The sequence below is a fragment of the Rattus rattus genome, chromosome 1 (assembly GCF_011064425.1).
Source record: "Rattus rattus isolate New Zealand chromosome 1, Rrattus_CSIRO_v1, whole genome shotgun sequence".
Classification (NCBI taxonomy): domain Eukaryota; kingdom Metazoa; phylum Chordata; class Mammalia; order Rodentia; family Muridae; genus Rattus; species Rattus rattus.
In genome coordinates this window covers 13745922-13767495 of record NC_046154.1, presented here as the reverse complement: position 1 = coordinate 13767495, position 21574 = coordinate 13745922, and the positions used below count along the sequence as shown (strand labels likewise).

Genomic DNA, 21574 nt, shown 5'->3' with positions numbered 1-21574 from the left:
TCTCTCATGTTGTTCCCTGACCTCCACACACATATTCTGCCATATGCACACATATAAATGCACAAAGTAAATAAAAATTGAATTGACAATAACAACATAGTAACAGAAATAACAAGAGAAGTTATAAGACTTGACTTAGTGAAGACTAAGAAGTTAGCTCAATTTAGCCACTCCATAGAATAGTCATATTTAAACGTCATATTTAACACAATAGACACAATATTTGCTAATAAAAAGTAATTTCAAAATAGAAAACAAACCTTAAAACATCAAAGGAGAAGAACTGTCATGTCAAAAACCAGTCAACATATACATTATAACCTGAACTGGGCACCATACATGTGATCTAGTGTAAGCCTCAGCTCACTGTCCCTAGCTGAAGTAGAGAACAGCCCTTTCTCAGGATGACCACTGATAGAGATGGGTTCATCGAAGCCCGTTCTGCCCAAGGCCAATGTTCTTACTGCTATGCTATCGACGCTTCTCCCTCATTCCAAACTCCTTAAAAACAAGAGAGCAGACATCCTGGTCATCTGCAAACTCTGAAGGTTGAGTGGTCTCTCCTGCTGCTAAGAACAACTTTTGATTTCACAGATTTTTTTCTACTGCAATTATAGATTCTACTTCATGGACTTCAGATGTTTAGCTTTTCTTTTCTTTTCTTTCTGTGCTCACCTGCTCTCTTTCAGTTTTTCAACCCTTGTACCTGAGTACACATGCAGGTGTGAATGACGCATGTTCATAGGGTCACATGTGTGGAGGTCAGAAGACAATCTTGCATGTCAGGTGTAAGACAGGACTCTTGTTGATCACTGCACACGCCAGGCTTTATACACAGTGGTTGGTGTTTGCATGTGTGTACGTGTGAGAGTCAGTTCACATCGGATCTGAAAGTGAGCTCCCTCATCTACTGAGACAGCTCGCCAGCTCTCTTCTACAAACTTTAAAGTTCTAATCAGATGTGTCTAACTCTCAGGCTCCGAGCCATGTGCAGCCTGGGACAACTACAAATGCAGCTCAACATGAGATCGTAAACTTATTAAAACATTCTGAGATTTTTTTCTTTTTTGCGGTTTCTTTCTTTGTAAGTCAATTGCACAGTTCTCAAGTGAGGTTTCTAGAGATGACATAGTGTCACAATGTCAGAAGGCTAGAGTCTGTGATTAGACATATCAGTGTTCACATGTGTCATGTCCTCTTGATTAATTAATTCTCCTATCATTAGGAAATTACCTTCTTTATCTCTGCTAATATTCTTTGTTCTGACATTAATCAATGTGACTCCTACTTCCTTCCTCATGACTAGTTAAAGTGTAGTGTGCCTCCCCACCCCCTTTTAGACCTTTTTAACCTATTTCAGTCTTTATAGCTAACAAGTGTGGGGGAGACAGGGTCTCACTACATAACACATGTGGACCCTGAACACACGATCCTCCTGCCTAAGCCTCTAGCCTGATCATAGGCCCTTTCTTGTGGCCCCTTTTTATGCAATCTGACCATCTCTATGCTGATAACTGACAATTGGCACCATTAAGTTTTCGTCTCCCTTCTTGCTATGGCTTTTATCTGTCTCATATGTTGTCTTCCCCATTTTCTGCATTCTTTTGGATTCATCAAGCACTCACCATTCAACTTTATTACTTACCTACAGTTATTATTTTGGGAGTGGTTATAATATTTAATTCAGTATGTTGTCTACCACTAAATGGCATCATACTACTTCATATACAAACCACAGTGCTGAGCTTGCACTTGTCCCCTGCAGACTTCATGCACGGTTGTTACTCATTTTACTTCTCTGTGGTACAGACACCACATCACAGTGCTGTCATGCTTGTCTAAGCAGCCATTACCTCCTAAGTAAGTAGGGACTTACTTAAGAAGCCTAGTTTTGCCTGTTTCTCATGTCTTCACATCAAGTTTTCTTCTCTCCTTTGTGCTGATTCAAATTCCATTAGCACCATTTTCTGTCTGCTGGGTAATGTTCTTTAAAGCTTTTGGAAGCTGTGATTGTAGGTAATAAATTCTTTTATCATTTCTGTGCCTAAGAACATTTTCACTTCATCCTTTGTGGTGGTTTCAATGAGAATATTTCCCATAGGCGCCTGTATTTTAATGTCGAGTCCCTGGGTCAGGGAAGAACTAGGAGTGCAATCTTGTTAGAGGAGGTGTAGCCTTGTTGGACAAGGTGTGGACTCTGGGGTTTAAAAGCCCATGCTAAGCCCAGTCTATCTACCTGAGGCTTGTGGATCAGGATATAAAGCTCTTGGTTACTTTTCCAGAACCAGTCTGCTTGTGTACCACCATGATGATAATGAACTAACCCTCTGAAACTGTAAACAAACCCCCAATTAAATGCTTCCTTTTATAAGAGTTGCTGTGGTCATGGTATCTCTTTGTAGCAATAGAACAATGACTAAGTCACCCTTATTTTTGAAACATACTTTTTCTGGGAGTGGGTTTCTAGAATGATAGCTTTTGCCTGTTTTCAACACTTGAGGGTGTTGCTGATCATGTTCTTACTTGCATTTCTTTCCAACCAGAAATCTATTGTTTTCTTTGTCATCTTAGTTTTGTTCCTTTGTATATAATGGTCTTTATCCATGATTGACTTTACTATTACTTGTATGTAACCTATGGCATCTCAGAGTGGCAGTGAATTGGTTCAAGGTGTCTTACATGCTAAGATCCATGAATCTTCTAGTCCATAAAGCAATGTGGTATTTGTACACAGGCACACATAGCCTCCTGAACATTTTATAGTCTCTAAGTAGTTTACAGTGTCTCATCCAATATAAGTGCTATGGAAATGGTTGTTATGCTTTATTTAGGAAACAATGATATGGAGAAAGCTCTGGATATATTAAGCATAGATATGAAGTCCACAGGTATGGGAGTTCATCCAGGTTGTGTGTTATATACATTGAGTGAAATTTTCATTTCTTCAAATCAGTTCTTATTTCTGTGTCTCTATTCAACTTTTTAAACACACAAAACTCCAGTTCTGATAATAGTTTTAATATGTTCTAATGACTTCATTAGCACTGGGTCCATCCTGAAAGCATTCTCGTCCTCAGTGTGCTGCTTCTCATCTACATCATGGTGGTTGCTTACAGCCTGTCAGTTTTGCCTTGCTGGGTGCTCGATATATCTGTACCCAAATATATTATGAGATTTGTTGGGAACGCTGTCCATTTCCTGGGATACTGGTTGACCTTTCAGCTCTTCCTTTCATGATTTTCAAGACAGGGCCAAAACAGTATTCAATTTGGGGCCAATAAATCATGGAGACAAAACCTGCCTGAGACTCTTCTCAATGCCCCACACATTCTGGGGTTTTGGTGCAGCTTACAGCCTACTCCTTCAGATCCTCCTGTTTGAGTAGATTCTCCACATAGATCGGCACTCTGCCAAATCTCTTCCTCTGTAGCTCTCTCCACACAGGTCCACTGCTATGGACTTAGCTGTTGGTCTCTGTAGATGCTCAGTTCTATCTTCTCAATGCTTCTACTCTGTAGGCTTCTGTTCCAGCCTCCTCTCCCAGCACTGGAAACTTCTCAAACTAAGCCAGTCATAAGTTTCGCCACAATGACCTCAACTCCTCCTGGAGAAGGCTACGTAACTCTGTTCTTTTTTTCTAAGCTCATATAATGGGAAAACAAGAGACTGGTGATGTGGCCTTACAATGCAAAGTCTGACAACCCAAGTTCAAGTCCTGGGATTCTGGTAAAGGAGAAGGAGGGAGCTGACTTTGTCCCTTGACCTCCACATGCACACTGTGTGTGCACCAGCCACCATTCCCATTAGTAACTAAACTAGTTATACATCAGCCAGAGAATCCAGAATTCACCTTGGTTTATATTGCCAGGCATAATGACCATGCCTTTGTTGACAGTACTCAGGAGGCAGGGGCAGGCAGATTCTCCCTGAGTTCCAGGCTGGCCTGGTCCTACACAGTAAGTTATAGGCCAGCCAGGGCCATCGTAGGACCCTGTCTCAAAAACAAAGAATTTGTGAGATGCATCGGAGTAGAAATTCTTCACAGGATGATTCTTTGAAGATTAGATATTTCCTCCAGAGACTGAGAGATGGCTCAGTCATAAAGAATGCTTACGGCTCTTGCAAAGGACCTGGATACGGTTTACAGCTCCCAGACTGCGTGGTTCTGCCTCTAACTCCAGATCCAGGAGGCCAGCTCCATCTTCCCTTGGCACTGGTACTCGTGTGTACACATACACATACAGATATACACATAAATGAGCACTGAGACAACACTCTCATCCTGGTACCTGCACATCCTGTATGCTAAGCTCAAGCATGTGACTGGTTGCCAGCTGGGTATAATGGATGTTGATTCCTGTCAGGCTTGCAAAGACCAGTTCTTCTGGGACTTTATTAATTAAAGAGACACCAATTCCGCCTTCTAACCGCACAAGCACCTGAAAGGAAATCAAAGCTCTGTCAATTGTTTGTAAGAGAGCTCATAGAAGCCAGAGGAGTACACAGATAGGAATGGCTTTCAGTCTCTCTTCTCTTTACTTCTCAAGAGTATAAAACCTCTGCAGTTTTGACAAGTCACCTTTCTGGCTCAAATATCCTCATCTCCCTGGAAGCCAAGCCTTCTGTTTTCAATGCACTCCTCGGTCAGGTCGCAATGCCATTGGTGTGTGAGGACACTATGCCCAGCACACACAGATGCTGCACAGCACAGGAGAGCGACTGTTCTAGAGCCTCTTTCTTTGTGTAGCGGGTTATTCTGTGCATTTCCACGGCACCTGACACGGCTCCCCACAGGCATTTGATTAAAGACTGTTCACCAAGATAAAGTAAGCATGCTCCTCATGCTCATCTCATGTTGACCTCAAGCTGTCATTCTCTCCCACAGTGCAAAGACAAAGGAAGGAGGATTTGAGTCAGATGGAGGAAATTTCTTATTCTCTAAATACTATTAAAATTTGGATCATTCAGCTTCCTTTTTGTCATCTAGAGGAACATCTGTTACTCTGCGGTTCCACCTAAGCTGCAGACATCACTCGCATGACACAAACACATGAGTGGTAACAGTAAACACAATGAAACAGCACCCCACAGTTAAGAGTTCACACAGTCACCAAGCAAATTCTCAGCCAACTGGTGGCCAAGAACGTTAATCTACAGTATTTTACAAACTTACAATCTGGACTGGCAAGATGGTTCAGTGGGTAAAGGTAGGAGAGAATTGACTCTTTCAAGTTCCCCTCTGATCTCACACATACTGTGTAGCATGATCACACACATACACACATGTATAAATAAATCGATAAGCTTACTTCCAGTTCCTGATGTGTGTCTGGATTCCTCAGTTTCTGCAGCTCCTGTTCTGTAACAGGAAGTTCTTCCACTTCATATGATGAGCGCTCACTTTTCCGCTGGCAGAAGTCTGTTATCTGAAGTCAAAACAGAACAAAATGAGGGCTCACACTTCCATGCCAAGTACTGGTCAAGAGTCACTACATGCCCAGGAAAACCACAGAAGCTAATGGCCTCCCAGGCTGCTAGAGGAAAATCTGGGCAATAATAAAGTAGGTACAACGCAGAGTCTAGATAGCACTCTATCCAGCTAAACACCTTGGGTGCCTCACAGAGCAGGAACAGGTCCCACAGAGCAAGAATAGGTTTAACAGAGCATGGACAGGTCTCACAGAGCAAGGACAGGTCTCGCACAGAAAGGACAGGTCTCACACAGCAAGGACAGGTCTTATAAAGCAATAGGTCTCAGAGAGCACAGGTAGGCCTCACAGGGTAAGTACAGGCTTGAAAGAGCATAGGCAGGCTTCACAGAGCACAGGCAGGCCTCTGCAAAGTGGTATTACAGATTCATGACGATGTGGGGCATGATGTGTCGTATCAGAATGTTCACACAGTACTCCACTGTCTTATTTCCCTCAGCTCTCTATTACTCTATGACTGATGACTGCATCTCCAACACACATCTCACCTTGAGATCCAACCAGAAGTCACAATGGTTTTTGGATGTCACTACAGAGAACCATGTTACCTTAGCCTAGTAAGTGCCAACGTAATTTCTGTTTCCCTCAAATCTGCTCTTCATTTTGCTTAGTGATATAGACTTTTATCCCCCTTGTTGCCTAGAACAGATTCCTAGAGGCCACTTTGCCTCAGTCCGCATCCCACGTTCAATCACTGAGCACTCCATCAGCTTCCTTTGGATTAGCTTCTCTCCCCAACACCCAGCACTTTGCTCTAAGCCACCATTTCTGATTATCATGCCAGAGCCTCTTAGTTGGGCTTTCTCTGCTTCCAATCTTTTTAAACACTGCAGCCAATGAGTTATCTCAGATCAATCCTCATCGTGACAACCCCCTGACTCCTGCCTGTCTTGGACAAAACATTCTACCATTAGTTTGAATCTCAGGTTCCAATCCTGTCTCTACACTTATTTCTTACCATATGCCAATGCCGGTCTCTTCACTACTCAGCTTACCAAATACTATATAACTGTGATAGCTAGTGTTGGTCATGAACTTGACTGGAACTGGAACTAACCAAAACCCAAGTCGCTGAGCATATCTGTGGAGTTTTTCTTAATCAATCGCCTGAGCTGCACAGACTCATCCTAAGTGTGGACCATGTCTGACAGCTGTCTATACATAAAGAACACAGATAAGGAAGGTCTTTACTTTTGCCTGACTGTCCTCTCCTGCTGCTGAAGTGTTCTTCTACTGGTACTAGAACCTACTTCCTCAGGATCCAATTTAAATCGAAGAGCAGCTGGACAGCGAGGCTTCTGGCAACAACTCTAGACTCTTGGCCCTTTGGGCAGGATAGCCACTGACAGACTAGCTGGGCCACAGCCTATACACCATTCCAATAAGTCTGCTTTTAATATCCATACATATATTCATTTTAGAAGTTTCGTTCCTCTAGAGAACCCTAATACAGTAACTTCCTATGTTTATCTCTCAGCAGCTGTCTATGCCCTGAGGTAAACTATGAAGATGGAATTCAGACTGTCCTGGGCTCACTGTCACATGTTTAGTAACTGAAACGCTGCCTGCTTCTAATAGCTGCTAAGAAAATTACTTCTGTGTGAACATGTCCAACACAGTGAAGGCCCTCGCCTTACCAGGTCCACTCTTCCTGTTAGCTTACTGTTCATTGAGTATTATGTCTTGTAGGCACTCCCTCAGCCTCAAATCCCAGGCCCTTCACTCTCCTCGCCCCTCCCTTCGTGACACACCATTGGACTTGTCTGGGTAGAAAAGCTCCTTTCCCAATTAGTCATTCATCAATTGTTTTAAAAGTGAGTATAATAGTTAACTACACTAAGAATAATAATAGGCAATAATCTTATCTTTTTAAATTCTTATCTGTTGGAGGTAAAGTTCTTGCTATGTAACTAGGCTGGCCTTGAACTTGAATGAGTGATCCTTGCGCCCCAGCCTCTTGAGTGCCATGAACAACCATCTCCAAGACTGGTTAAGTCCTAAGCATTTTTAGACTTAGCTTGACTTTATATTTACACTTACTTCCACTCTAGCTCCCATACAACTTTGTGATGGAGACCAAGTCCTTTCTTACAAATGAGATAGAACAGCCCACATCCAGCATGTGAACACACTAAAATAAATACTTGTTATACAGCTGACCATGAGGATGGGAAGGAAAGGACATGGGCTATGTGGGTCCTTCCAACGCTTACCTGGAGTGCTCTTGTTGGTCCATCTGGGATGACTCTCACAGACAACATTCCAGAACCAGGCCTCATTTTTTGGTTAGCAAACTGTTGTTCTGGTGGAACTGACCCCAACAGCTCTACAGATGAGTCAGGACCAAGAACAACTTCAGCTCCATCAAACAATCCAGAAAGCCCTCCTTTGGCCTAAAAGATGTCAAAATAAAAATGTACAAGCAAAGGCCAAAGCACAGACTTGGACAATTCAAAATACCGCTAGGTAACAAATAAACTGAAATTCTCCTTTGAGGAGCCACACTTCTAATGAAGTCTAATGTCTTGAAAATTAAAAAAAAAAAAAAAAAAAGTAGGACTGTCTATACTGGCAAGGTAAGTTTACTGCATTAACACGGAAACTTACATGCACACACCATAAAAGGTAACCCCACAGACACAGTGGGTTGGTTTTATTCCACCTCATAGTAAGCCTCAATCACTCTAAGTTTATGAAGGGGCCAAAGCAGCTTTGTTTCTTTGAGTACTATCATTGAGGCTTGCCTACAAACCTTAAGTATTATAAAACTGATCATTTATCACTCAACTTTCTATCTAAAATGCCAGTTCTAAAGCAAAAACTTCCCCTATGCTGAAGGCAAAACGATCAAATTGTCTGAGTTGATGCCACTTTTCAAGAGTAGTATTGACTAGAACACAGTTTGGCAAGCTTTGGAAAAAAGTCATAGTCCAGCTACGTCCTTCACATGAAATGCAGGTCTACAGGGTAAGGCCCATGAGGACAAGCGAAAGACTAGAGAGAGCAAATATTTCAATATGTTTTCTTGGTTTTGGTTTCAGGACATTGCCTTATTCTTTTGCCTGGGCAACCTCATCGTCTCCTGTGGGGATTTTAGGGATGCACCACCATGTCCCCCAATCTTTGTTCATTTTAAATACTGAGACAATAGGGCAGATTTCAACACAGTGAAAGCCTTTCATAAAGGTAAGTTTAGAAAGTAGATACACAACTTGGAAAGGGCAGGTCAAAAAATGTTTGCAAGTCTTCAATTGCTGTACTTAGCATAAAAATGAAACAAACCCAGTTTCCTAACCAAAACACATTCACAGCAAAGAACTGGTGGGCAGATCCAGGAAACAACAAACATTGAAAGGGGATTTGGGTGGGAGGAAAATGCTCCACAGAAATTGGAATTACATGGGCTTTAAAAAAAAAACTAGAAGTAAAGTTAGGGTCAGACCCGGAACCCACCAATTATAACAAGCCTTCTTTTGCCTCTAGAAGTCTGAATTGTGTTGCTAATTGAAAATCCCAAATCCACTCCAGATGTGAGCTTCACATAAGTAAGCAGCTGGCCTTTGATGAGAAATGCTCAGGGCCACAGAGGTAAAGAAAACAAATCTCACCAAACAGAAGAGGCTTCTCCTGGCTGTACACAGCACCATGTGAAAGGACGGCCTGACTCCACTGAGGAAACACTCACTGTGCTGAGCGGGGCCTGCCTGCGACTGTGGTGTTCTGTGTGAGTCCCACGAAGGGCAGAGCTGCACACAGTCACAGTGCTGCTCAACACTACAAGCTACCTCAGACGCAGGGGCGCACACCTGGCCCAAAGAAAGAACAGGCAGAAATCCAAGTGCCTGATAATTTTCCATGTACATATTTGCTTATAAAGTACATGGAAATTTATTCTGCCACAGACTGGCTGAGTTTAAGACAAAAAACTGTCTAGCAGTCTTGTCTGTCACATTTGCTACAACAAAATGCTAGTTTTGATACCACTAAGAATGTAGCAATAAGCAAAATCAAAAGCATGTATATAAACAAATTGGTTATACAATACCAAACGGTCAGCTTTGAAAACATATACATAAAAGTGCGCGCGCGCACACACGCACACACACGCACGTACACACAGACAAGACACACACACATGCACACAGACAGACACACACACACATGCACAGAGACAACAGACAGACAGACAGACAGACACACACACACGCGCACACACACACACACACACACACACACACACACACACACACATTTACCAATAAAAAAAAAGAAGTCATGAATTTAAAAGAAACCAAAAGGAGGATAAGGGAAGGTTTGAAGGGATGAAAGGGGGAAATGATGTAAATACAATAACATCTCAAAACAATTAAAAAGAAATGAAAGAATACTGAAAAAGTAATTATTGAAGGAGGAGGAGGAAGAGGAAGAAGATAAGGACGACACTGTACAACTCCTGACCAGCTCCTACACTTTACAGAAGACTGCTGTAGCTTCCAGGATCTAAATCTAACCCTACCCACCTCAGTGTTAAGCTTTTAGTCAATACTCCTCCCCTTCTTTTAAAAAGTAAGGTGTGTAATTTATATCATCAGGGGAAAAAAATTCAGAGAAACAAAGAACAAAAATAAAAAAAGTCATCACGTGGCACAGCTACTTCTCACACTGTTGACCTTCAAGAAGACCAATGACGCTGAGAGACGGCTCAGCGATTAAAAGAACTTACTGCTTTTGCAGAGGAACTAAGTTCCATTCCCAGCACCCATATAAAGTAACATACAACCACCTATAACTCCAGGTCCAGGGACTCTGACGCCCTCTTCTGGACTCTGCAGGCACCTGTACTCCTATGTACACATACTCACACATACATGCACACACATATGCATAATTAAAATAAAATAAATCTTGAGCCACAGGTGCAGGGGCATTGGGATTAGAAAGAGTATAAGAGCCAGAATACTACAGATCCTGCTGAGAAACATTTTCTCCTATAAATGGCTGTATAAAGAGGACAGGAACAATGACAATATCAATGAACATGTTAACATGGAAGGCGGAAGTTTTGTAGGTCCCACCCCCAAAGAAGAACTATAGGCAACTAATGACTGCAAGGAGAAAGAGAATTGGTCTTTCCCAGTGATGAGTCATCTATATCAGTCATTCAATGCAGAGTGGTCAGCCCTAAAAGCAGAAACACACAACACCAAAATTGGTCTCAGCAGGATGCATTAATATACACATGTGCATACATGTACATGTATGCATGCATCTGACAATAATAATAAAGAAAAGGAGGCTATCAACTTGAAAGCTGTGGGAGCATGGGAGGGAGTGGAGAAAGGGTAGTAGGAGGGGCTGGAAGAAAGAAAGGGAAGAGAGAAGTGATGTCATTTATTTCAATCACAAACATATTTTAAAATAGAATAAGTCTTAAAAAAAGAAAATAACATTTCCCCCGTAGGAACATACGGATGCAAAAGTTTCTTGCCTGCCTTTAACAAAAATGAAGTAACTAGAGAGTCCTGCTCTCTAATTAATTTTTCCAATTGAAAAGTTCATCATGTATAACACAGTTGAGGCTGTCAAAAGCTACTAACCTGAACAACCAGCCCATGCAAGCCACAGGTCAATTTTCCTTCATGGAAGCTCCAGGTCTGTGTGGTGCTGCGCCTGCGATCTGGCTTTCTCAGCATCAGTGGCTCATATCTGGACAGAGATACACGATGAGTCCTCTGGAGAGAAGCCTAAGGAAAATCTGAGGCTCTGCCCCTCTGCTTACCCCTACCCCTACCCCCACCCTGGAGTCTAACTAGTCTAAGCCTCGACACAAGGAAAATCAAATGAACAGAATGGAGATCCAGAACACAAGTGCTTGTGCCTCACAGAGCAAGCCACCTTGCAGTCTGGGAGAGGCTATCTACTGAACAGCTAAAATCTTCAACTTACAGCTCCATTTCTAAAGACTTTACTCTGTGACCCAAAGTACACATTTTTGGAAATAAATGAGGTAACAATTAAAAATACAAATAATAAACTTATGGAGAAACTAATACATAAGTAAACAAAGTAACTTATTTAAGCTAAAGTAATTCATGTAAACCAACCACGGAGTTACTCAAAACACAGGTCTGAGCAGTGTTATTAAAGTAATTCTTCTTGAAAGACTTAACACATTATTAGAAAAACTTAAGAATAGAAACTTCAATTTTAGAGAACAAGAGTAGACTGAAATTTTCAGTAAAATAAATGTTTATTTTCTATAAAATATCTTACTATTTGATCTTTCATAATACCTGTATGTGTACTTTAAGAATTAAATGATACCTGAGAATTTGATAGTCATCAGTCATTAAGGAAAAAATCAAAATAATATACAAATTCTCACGATAGTTTACAGAATTTATCTTGAGGGGCAAATTTCTCAAGTCTGAATTGGAAGGCAATGAGCTTGACTCACAAATCACCCAGCAGATTACCTGTTGTCTGTCACAGCAGCCAAGCCAGCAATGTCCAGGATAGCAGACCCCTCGATGGAGCGTGTGGCTGAGGGTCTGTTGGGGTTGTGGGGCACCGCAGAGCCCTCGTGGACCAGCATTCCTGTCCCTGTCATCCTCCAGAGCTGAGAGCGCTTTCCTGGTTCCTGATGGGCAGATACACAAAGATGTAGCCACAGTTAGCCCTGTCCCTCACAACGGGTCAAGGAGTTCTCTAGTTACCACTGGATTTAGATGTTTTCCACACCACAGAAATCTTAAAGATTTCATTATTGTGAATTTCTAGTTAGACCAAGTATGCCAAACTCCTTTTTCATTTTATTGTGCGGCTGGTGTGTGTAAGTATGTATGTGTGCTGAGTGCTACCATGTGTGTCTAATGGTGCACACGTGTGGAGGTCTGAGCAGAGTTCTTCTCTACTTCTGCCATTAGATCCAGGGCTCAAACTCAGGTCACCAGGAGTCAGGACTGTGGCAAACCCTAGACCACTCACCAGGCCATACTAAATCCCTAAACCAAGCAACCAAAATCTGAAAGGGATACAAATCTTTTAAGTATTCTTTGAGCCTCAGGGTTAGGAGCGCGTGTGCCCTTGCAGAGGGCCCTGTAAGTTCCCAGCACCCACAGCAGCCATCAAATCACAATTGCTTGTCAGTCCAGCTTCTAGGTGGTGACTGAGGAACTTACTGGACTGCACAAACCCTGGCATAGACATACACATGTATAAATAATTAAAATAAACTTTAAAGAAAATGTTATAACCCATACGCTTAGTATTTTCCTTTAAAAAGAACTGGAAGCCAACCACAGGCCAATCTCCTACCTAGCTCTATTGCCATGATCACTGTTTCCTGTGCTATGATCTCGGGTGTCTCTAATCTAGAAGAGAGAGTAATTATCCCGAGAACAGACACAATTCAGTACCTGTACCCGACGCGCCTGCAACTTGCTAGAGCGGGGACAGCAGCAGCCCTCGCTCCTTCAGATGTTTCTCATCTCAACAGCTACCAAATAATTACAACCAAATATTAGCTTGCTTGGATTTAAAGGTTATTTTCCATTGATTGCTTTTCATTTTCAAAGCACTTTGTGTACTAAAATACTGAAGTACTGCGATTATGCTTCCAGGTCTGTCAAAGGAGTTTATTTAATCCATTATACACTATAGATAATAATAGTTATTGAGAAACCGATGCAGGTTAAGCCTTGGTCTTGAGGATTTAGATACAATAACTCATTTAACCCTGGAAATAATCAACAAGGTATATGTTGTCACTGTCCTTATAGAAGAGGAAGTTGCAGCTTGGGGAGAAGTAACTTCCCCACAATGCCTGAACAGTGACCAGTGGGACGGGTCTGACCGTCCGATTCCAGAGTGTACTTAACCGCTCTTTCATGTGGCCTCCCTAACACAGCCCATATAACCACACTGCAGGGACATCTCTACCCAAGCTGCAACTCTCAGGGTCACATTCTTCTAGCACGTAGGAGCTGCAGTACAGCAGTGGACACCCCTGGTGCCCACTAATTCATTCACATGATACCCATGTGCCCAAAAGATAGTTTTTTTCATTCTACATTTTTTCTTATCAAGTAGTAAGAACTGAATCTGGGGATAGGCAGGGTACTACATCCTACAGCCCTCACAGTAGAAACCAAAGGGTATAATGTGGACATCAGAGTGAAAATGCCAGATCTGAGACCCGACTGAACAGTCACAGTGAGCTACTTATAGCCTGAATAATGAGATAGATGAGGCACCGAGGCTCTTGGCGCTGCTTCCTGACCTACCAAATGAGCAAACTATCCCACCTCTGCAGTTCTTGTGTTAAGTGTAATAAACACAAAGTGCTCAGTGTGACCCTGGCACGGCTGTGTGCTCAGAACTGTGTGCTATGCTATTAGCCCCACCTGTCACCATAGCGCTTCATGCATATTATCTTAGATGGTTCCTTTGAAAGCCCTAGGAACTCTGTAAGAAAATGCAGCTCAGGAGGAGTGAGAAAACCACTTCAAACTGAGACTGGCACTTGTTCTGCTGCTGGAACTGCTGCCCATGCCAGCGATATCGCAGTCAGCCTCTACTCCCCAGAGAGCTCCCACAGCCTTGCCAGTGCTCACATCTGCCCACAGTCCCTGCCAACACAGGAAGCAGCTCAGATGCTGCAGGCTGAGGTAGGACCCAGTTGCCCAATGAGGACAGCTGGCCTTCAGGGATTTACCTGCCCCAAGCTGGAACCAACCAGAAGGTTCTTTAAAACTGGAGATGCATTATCTTTCTGGGGTGCCCTTTTCCTCTTTGCTAACAACTTAGTCTCTAAACCCGAGGTGAGACTGAGGAAGGAAGGAAGAGTCTATCAGGCTAAGTGGGTTTAGTGGCCCATGACTATTGGAAATCTATCCGAAATTAAAGCTCAAAGTGCAACTGATTACAGATAAGCTACCTCCTGCCACACGTGGAGACACATTAGTGGTAAACACAGCCCTCCATTAGGACTCTTGGAATTGTAGAACTTAAACTATGCAGACTCTTCAGGACTATGTTCCAAATGACAACTCAGTGACCTTCCTTCCCTGAGTGGTTGCTGCATCTCTGCCGACCCTAACTCTGTCATCTTTCGGTTGTAACTCCTCATTATCACTCTCCTTGTCATTGTAAGATCTCTGACCAAATTCTACTGCCTTTCCCTCCAAATCTCTGCTAGCTAACAGACATATTTCCCTATACTCAAGGTGCACCTCGCTCTTCTCATGCCAATCTAGAGACCACGAGAAGGGGGCCTATCGTGGGCATTTTCATTTAGTTCAGTTTGAGGAGGTAAAAGAAGTAATAAAAGGAAAAAAACAAAACATCAAAACCCACAAGTCACAGACTCAGGACTATGTTCTCTCCAAAAGCAGAGTGAGAGGGCCAGGGAGCCAGCAATAAGCACAAACACAGTGAGAATGTGAACCCAGTGCCTTCAGGACTCCTGGCCCATTTCCTCAGCCCCTGTTCTAGCTGGCAGCCTCTGAGCTCTTACCTTCTTTTTCAGGATGACTCTCTGCGTCTTTGGGGACACATCCAAGACAAGTTCTGCACAGGTAATCGCCTTGTGGGAAGCTACAGGCCTTCCTTTTCCCTCCTGCAAACTAAGAGAAATAAATGAGTGTGTACACACACACACACACACACACACACACACACACACACACACACACACACACCCCAAAGCATAAATCTCTAAAACAATCAAAAAGTTGGGCCCATGCCTATAATCTTCGCACTCAGGAAAAACTGAAGAAGAAAGAGAACTAAAGCTATACAGACTTTGTCTCAAAACGAACAAAAATCATAAAATACAGAAGACAATGCCAGACAGGACAGGCTTAGAGCTGCCCCTACCCTTGCACAATTCAAGGTTTATTTGTAAGAACACAACTCAAGCATTTTCCCTTTCTTCACGATTTCACTGGCACAAAATTAAGACACGAAACAATGAGCATAAATCTTTAAGGGGGACATAGCAAATCCCAAGGGAGCATTAGAATGAGAAGAATATAATGGGCCAATATACCTCCCCCAATCAATTCAAGCCTGCGGCTCAAAAATTCCAAGCTTTATGGAATGTTGCAGTCTTGGTCAGCTTGGGGCTTTTTTTTTTTTTTTTAAATAATATTTCTCCTTCTTCTTCTTCTTCTTCTTCTTCTTCTTCTTCTTCTTCTTCTTCTTCTTCTTCTTCCTCTTCCTCTTCCTCTTCCTCCTCTTCTTCTCCTCCTCCTCCTCCTCTTCTCCTTTATCTTGTTCTTCTTCTTTTCTTCTTCTTCTCCTTTACCTTCTTGTTCTTCTTGTTGTTGTTGCTGCTGCTGCTGCTGCTGCTCCCTCCTCCTCCTCCTCTTCTTCTTCTCCTTTATCTTGTTCTTCTTGTTCTTGTTCTTCTTCTTGTTGTTGTTGTTGTTGTTCTTCTTCTTCTTCTTCTTCTTCTCCTTCTCCTTCATCTTCTTGTTCTTGTTCTTCTCTTCTTCCTCCTCCTCCTCCTCTTCTCTTCCTCCTCCTTCTCCTCTTCTGTCTTCCTCTTCCTCTTCCCTTACCCCTTTCTCCTCCTCTTCCCCTTCTCCTCTTCCCCCTCTTCTTCTCCTCCTTCTTCCTCATCAACATCACCATCATCTGTGTAGGGTGTTGGGAACTGTATATATACAGCTGGGTAAACTCACCTGTATGTGTGCACTGTGCACTTTGGCCAGAGGTTCACATTGGATGCCTGCCTCAATTACTCTATATCTTATTATTTGAGACAGGGTCTTGTTAGACCTGGGGCTGTTTCAGTTGGATTGGCTGGCCAACAAAGCTCAGGGTCTGCCCATGTCTGCCCGAGGTGTTGGTATTACAGGCACTTGCTACTGTACTCAGCTTTCCATATGAGAGCTGGGCTCCAAACCCAGGAACTTCAGCATCTGGATAAAGCACTGTGCCCACTGAGCTATTCTTAGCCTGCCCTGGAGTGTGTGCACACCTGCCTGTTTGTATCAGTCCTTACTATTGCAAAAAGTTCTGATGAGTTTAGTTAAAAATTAATCATCTGGCCATCAAAAGCATAATAAAATTCAACAAATTAGATTTCATTGAAATGGAAAAACTTTGTTCTTTAAATCTTTACCATCAAAAAACAAGAAGACAAACCACAACACCAGAGAGGACAAAACCTGCAGACAGGCTGTGTACACAGCCGCGATGCCTACCAATGTGTGGACACACGGGCAAGGACGTAACATGGAGTGCTTCTCAAGACCACACAGACCAAAAACATTTCACAAAAGCAGAGTCACAAGGCATGATGTGGCTGAACCCAAAACATTACACTCAGTAAAGGGTGCCAGACACAGGAGGTTGCAGCACTGATGCTGTGGGTTGCAGGGACTACACAGCTACAAAGCCCACGGGGACAGGAAGTGAGGTGGGTGAGTGATTGTTGAGGTCTAGTAGGAGGGGAAGGAGGAGTAGTGCCAGCGAGGGAGGTTCTTTTAGGGACACAAAAATGCTTTCATGAAACCAGCAAAGTGATAAATATAGTAAATGTCACTAACTGTTCAGTTTGAAATGGTACTGTTATGTGAATCTGACCTTCAGTGGAAAGAAAAAACCCTATTTTTCTCTATTATTAATTCTTTCAAGAATGTACACCAGCATTGGTCAGGTATACACTAAAAACTGGTTCCAACCCCCAGCACCCCAACGGGCTCCAGGTTCTGTCCCACTATACCAGGGTTCCCAAGAGCTCCTCTCCCTCCCTGTCCCAGCCTCAACCTCTAGCTCAAGGTCTCCATCAGGACTCTCCCTTTAAAGAGCTCAGCGGCTGCTGGAACTTAGAGAAAACAAGAAGCATGTGCGACTTGCAACTAGAAAGAACTGGTTTCACAGGCACTAACCTTTAAGCAGGTCACATTGGCCAGTGCCATAGGAACAACCAGAAAACAAACATTACCAGCCCAATGTCAAGATAAACACTGCAGGAATTCAACATCCAAGAAAGATTTGTCAGTGTTGCTTAATGCTAGGCTCCATGCTTGGGACTGGAGGTTGGGGCGGGGGAGGGGATGATGGGAGAGGAAGGGTGAAGGGTGGTCCTTAAAAGAAAGAAGAGTTGTGACACTGGGGTGATCAAGTTACAAATGAGGATGTGGACCAGTCTCTCAAGGTACACCCTGAACCTGAGATTTGGTAAAGAAAGAAGGGATCAGCTGCTACTCATCTCCTTGGAAACTGCCTAAAATTTAAAACCAGTGAACAGTTAGAACACTCTGCTTTGCATCAACAGTTATTATGTCCAGAATTACCCGGAGAACGTGTAGGTGGCAGCAATATAAATGAAGTTTTCATAGTACAACTGTCGGTTATTCTGGAAGTCATTCATGTTGCAGTTGATCTCTGATGAGCCTGCACCCTTAACGGTCAGTGTGATGAAGGGTGGGAGGGTGGGCTCATCCCAGGCGTAATCCAGTGACATCATGGGTTTCACTTCAGTCCGCAGCCTGGGTTCAGCTACACCATGCTGAGTGAAGACAATAGGAACCTAGAGGGCAGAGGGCTTCATTCAGGGCATGTCACACCCAAGCAGACTACAATAAGAAACAGAACCTTATATTTCCACTTAACATTTAGGATTATAGAAAATCTCACTGTAATTGAACAACAGCAGTATACACAACTGTTACTGGGCAATCTGATTCCTTCCTCTGCCTATATAGCATGTCTACAGAAAGCACTGTGTCAACCAAACTCTTTCGGAGGCAGAAAGTTTACTTCAATCTGGATAAAGCAGGTCAACCATTAAAATAATCAGCAGATCTGGCTGGAGAGGTGGCTTAGTGGTTAAAAGTACTTGTTCTTCTGGAAGACCTGGGTTCGATTCCCAGCACTCACATGGTGACTCCATAACTCTAGTTCCAGGAGATCTAACGTCCTCCTCTGATCTATGAAGACACCAGGCACATGTGGTGCACACACATATACATGCAGACAAAGTGCTCAGACACATAAAATGAATAAGCAAATCTAAAAATAGTAACAGCAGCAGCTGAAAGCATCTCTCAAGAGTGGTGGTCTCAGGCCTGAGCTTTAGCAAGTGCTGCATGCACGGTGCCAGCATCTTCCACCCTGTACCACGTGAGCAGCCGGCGCTCAGCAGCACCGGTACCTTGGAAAAGTTGTCAATTCTGAAAGGTGGTGGTAACTGATCTGTGTCACTGAAGGAGATCCTATATGTAGCTCCTCGAAGAGTAATCTCCACTCGGAGGAAGAAGCATTTTCCCAGGGTGTCCCTGCAGAAAAAGAACCAAAGGCCTAATTAAAATGAGACAGGTCCAGGAAATCTAATGTCTTCTGAGCTCTGAGGTCATCAGGTACACCAATGGTGCCCATGCACACGTGCGTACAAACACCCATGCACGTACAATAAAAATGAATCTTTAAAAAAAGGAAAAGGAGGAGATAGGCTGTGGCTCCTTCATTCCGTAGTCACAACACTGTGGGGCTCAGGAGGTAGGAGCCTATAAAACTCTTGCAAAGCCCACATGGAGAGGATCACAGCCAACTGGAGCTCCAGGCTCAGAAGATCTAACGGGGCCTCTTTAGACACCAGCACTCACACTATACACAAACACACACACACACACACACACACATACATACATATAATTAAGACTAAAGCTTTTAAAATTTAGAAAGTAGAAACTAAGAACAAAGCACAAAGAGGTGATTTCCTAACCATCTTTTTAGATGATATTATCCTATGAAGACCTGTGAAGGTATTGGGGCATTGGTTCAGGCATTCAGAGTCATTCTCCAGGATATAGAGTTCAAGCCCCACCAGAGCTATATAAGACCCCAAGGGAAGAAGTACAATGCTGTATTGTGTATGTATGTATGTGTATGTATGTATGTACACTGCATTAAGATTACTAGAGTTTGAAAAGAACTTGTTTTTACAGAAGAATATCAATTAACAAATGCAGAAATTAGAAAACCATTATTTCCAATCCCTGACATAATCAATAGTTCCAGTTGTATAAAAGTTTTGGAGAAATCAAACACTGTGCGTAAATAATCTTTCAATGGATTAGTCTTCTTTACGAAGATGGAAAGGTGACTCTGTAGCAGAGGGAGCAGGTGGGCGAAATGTTGGGCACCACAATAGCCAAGTGATCAGACCACACAAGTAACCACATCAATGTGCCACAGGCCTCCTGATGTGAAAAGGGGACACATGCATCCCATAAGCTGAAACTATTCATGCAAAGGACAGACCAAACCCACAAGGCACCGGCATCCAAATACAGAAAAGAACATCTCCTACATGACAGCGCCATGGGAGCAAATGACAAACAAATACCACTGGCTGAGAGACTGAAGGGACAGGTGGGCCACTCCCCACCACAAGAGGTAAAGTGTCTGCAGCTGCATTAGGTAAGTGACTGCTGACCAGATCCCAGATCAGAAAGACTGGGCTGCAGTGAAGGAAACGTGCCCATTCATTCAGTCTGAACAGATTATTTATTAGAAATCATTGTGTGTGTACTAAATTCTTTGCATGTGTAGTAATGGTTCATAGTCATAGTATTATTATTTGTTTAAAAACAAAGATATTTCCCTAGATACATATCATAACCATTATTTGTGGTGGCTGTTGGATTTAATACAGCTCGAGTATCATGACAACCTCAACTGATTTTCCTGCAGTTCAGCAAAGTGTGCTCACACATGCTCAATCCACCAAGCAGGTATGGGAGAGGGAGGAAGGGACGGAAGTAGGACTTAGTAAAATGCTGACATCAGTGGAGGTGTGAGATGAAGAGGCTCCTTGTACTGCTAACCAAGACTTGCCATTCAAATTGTTTCCAGATGAAACATTGGGGAAAGGAAAAGAAATGGATGGCACTGATCACACAGTAGCTTAGAATACACACTGAAGCCATTTATAAAGGATTACCACAAGGCACACACCTTCCTTTCCACCCACCCTCACCTTTTTAAAGCAATCATGTTTAATCCCAGTCCAATGAATGGCTCCCAAAAGCATGTTTTTAGCAGAAATAGAAAGACAATCATAAAATTCCTACAAAACTCATGAATTCTGAACAAAAGAGCCACCAAAACCAGTCTGAAGGTCTCTTGCTGCTCATTTCAAAGGGTGCTATGAAGAGCAGCTATTAACACTAGTGCTAGCACACAGACCAGTCAACGAATGGGAAGCCGAGAACAGAGCCCTGGTGTGGACTGCCAAAGGCCTTCCAACATCCACACTGGTGACAAGAGGACCCTCACAGGTACACCACACACAAGAACCGAGACCATAAAACCATCAAGCAAACAAAGGAAAACAGCTTCATTGCACTGGATCTGACAAAAGTCACCAAAGCACCTGATTCAACAACAACACTCTCCCAGCAGACAAGCAATAGCATGGACAGACAGTCTAGGAGACTGAAAATCACCTGTCTGGTCAAGGCAAACATCCAAAAACCCAACAACCAGCTCAGAAGTGGGCAGAAGAGCCAATGAAGGCAGATAAATGGCCACCAAGCCATGAAATGACCTCTGGAGTCAGTGCCATTGTGATGCTGGGGGCGCTCAGTAGCACTGCATCCGTTGGCATTTCTGAGAGCCTGAGCTTAATGCCCAGAGTCAACAATCCACAGGGAAAACCCCTACTTGTTGCTTGTAGGATTAGCCACCATGGATATCCCAACAGGAAATGGCAAGTGTTGGTAAGCTGGGGAGAAACTGGAGTCCCCAGCCATAGTTCATAGTAAAACTAAAATGCTATAACCCTAATAAAACACAGCACTGCATGTGCTAGAAAGATTAAAAATGATAAAGCCAGTGGCCTACATCTGCAATCCTGGCCATTCAGAAGGCTGAGGTGGGAAGATTGTTGGACCTCCCATTTCAAGACTATCCTGGACAACACAATAAAACTTTGTATTGAAGAAAAAAATTAAAATTACAGCTGGGCATGGTGGTGCATACCTTTATTTCCAGAACTCAGAAGGCAGAGAGTCAAGCAGATCTCTATGAATTCAAGGTCAGCCTGGTCTATATAGCAAATTGCAGGC

The 21574-nt window shown here is 43.0% G+C and overlaps 1 protein-coding gene across 3 annotated transcripts in view; it reads right to left on the bottom strand.

Moving 5' to 3' along the window:
• The window catches only part of Vps13d (vacuolar protein sorting 13 homolog D), a 223859-nt gene that overhangs the window by 84807 nt on the left and 117478 nt on the right, over positions 1-21574 (bottom strand). Inside the window, exons 53-60 of one of the 3 annotated variants that reach the window (XM_032895015.1) lie at positions 18658-18781; positions 17798-18033; positions 15007-15115; positions 11966-12129; positions 11087-11195; positions 7703-7882; positions 5310-5426; positions 4290-4439 (exon numbers count right to left, since the gene is read on the bottom strand). In XM_032895015.1, coding sequence (XP_032750906.1) covers positions 4290-4439; positions 5310-5426; positions 7703-7882; positions 11087-11195; positions 11966-12129; positions 15007-15115; positions 17798-18033; positions 18658-18781 — 1189 coding nt within the window. Of the gene's footprint in view, positions 1-4289; positions 4440-5309; positions 5427-7702; positions 7883-11086; positions 11196-11965; positions 12130-15006; positions 15116-17797; positions 18034-18135; positions 18782-21574 lie in introns of those variants that run through there. The other 2 variants (XM_032895002.1, XM_032895011.1) reach the window with 2 other exon arrangements.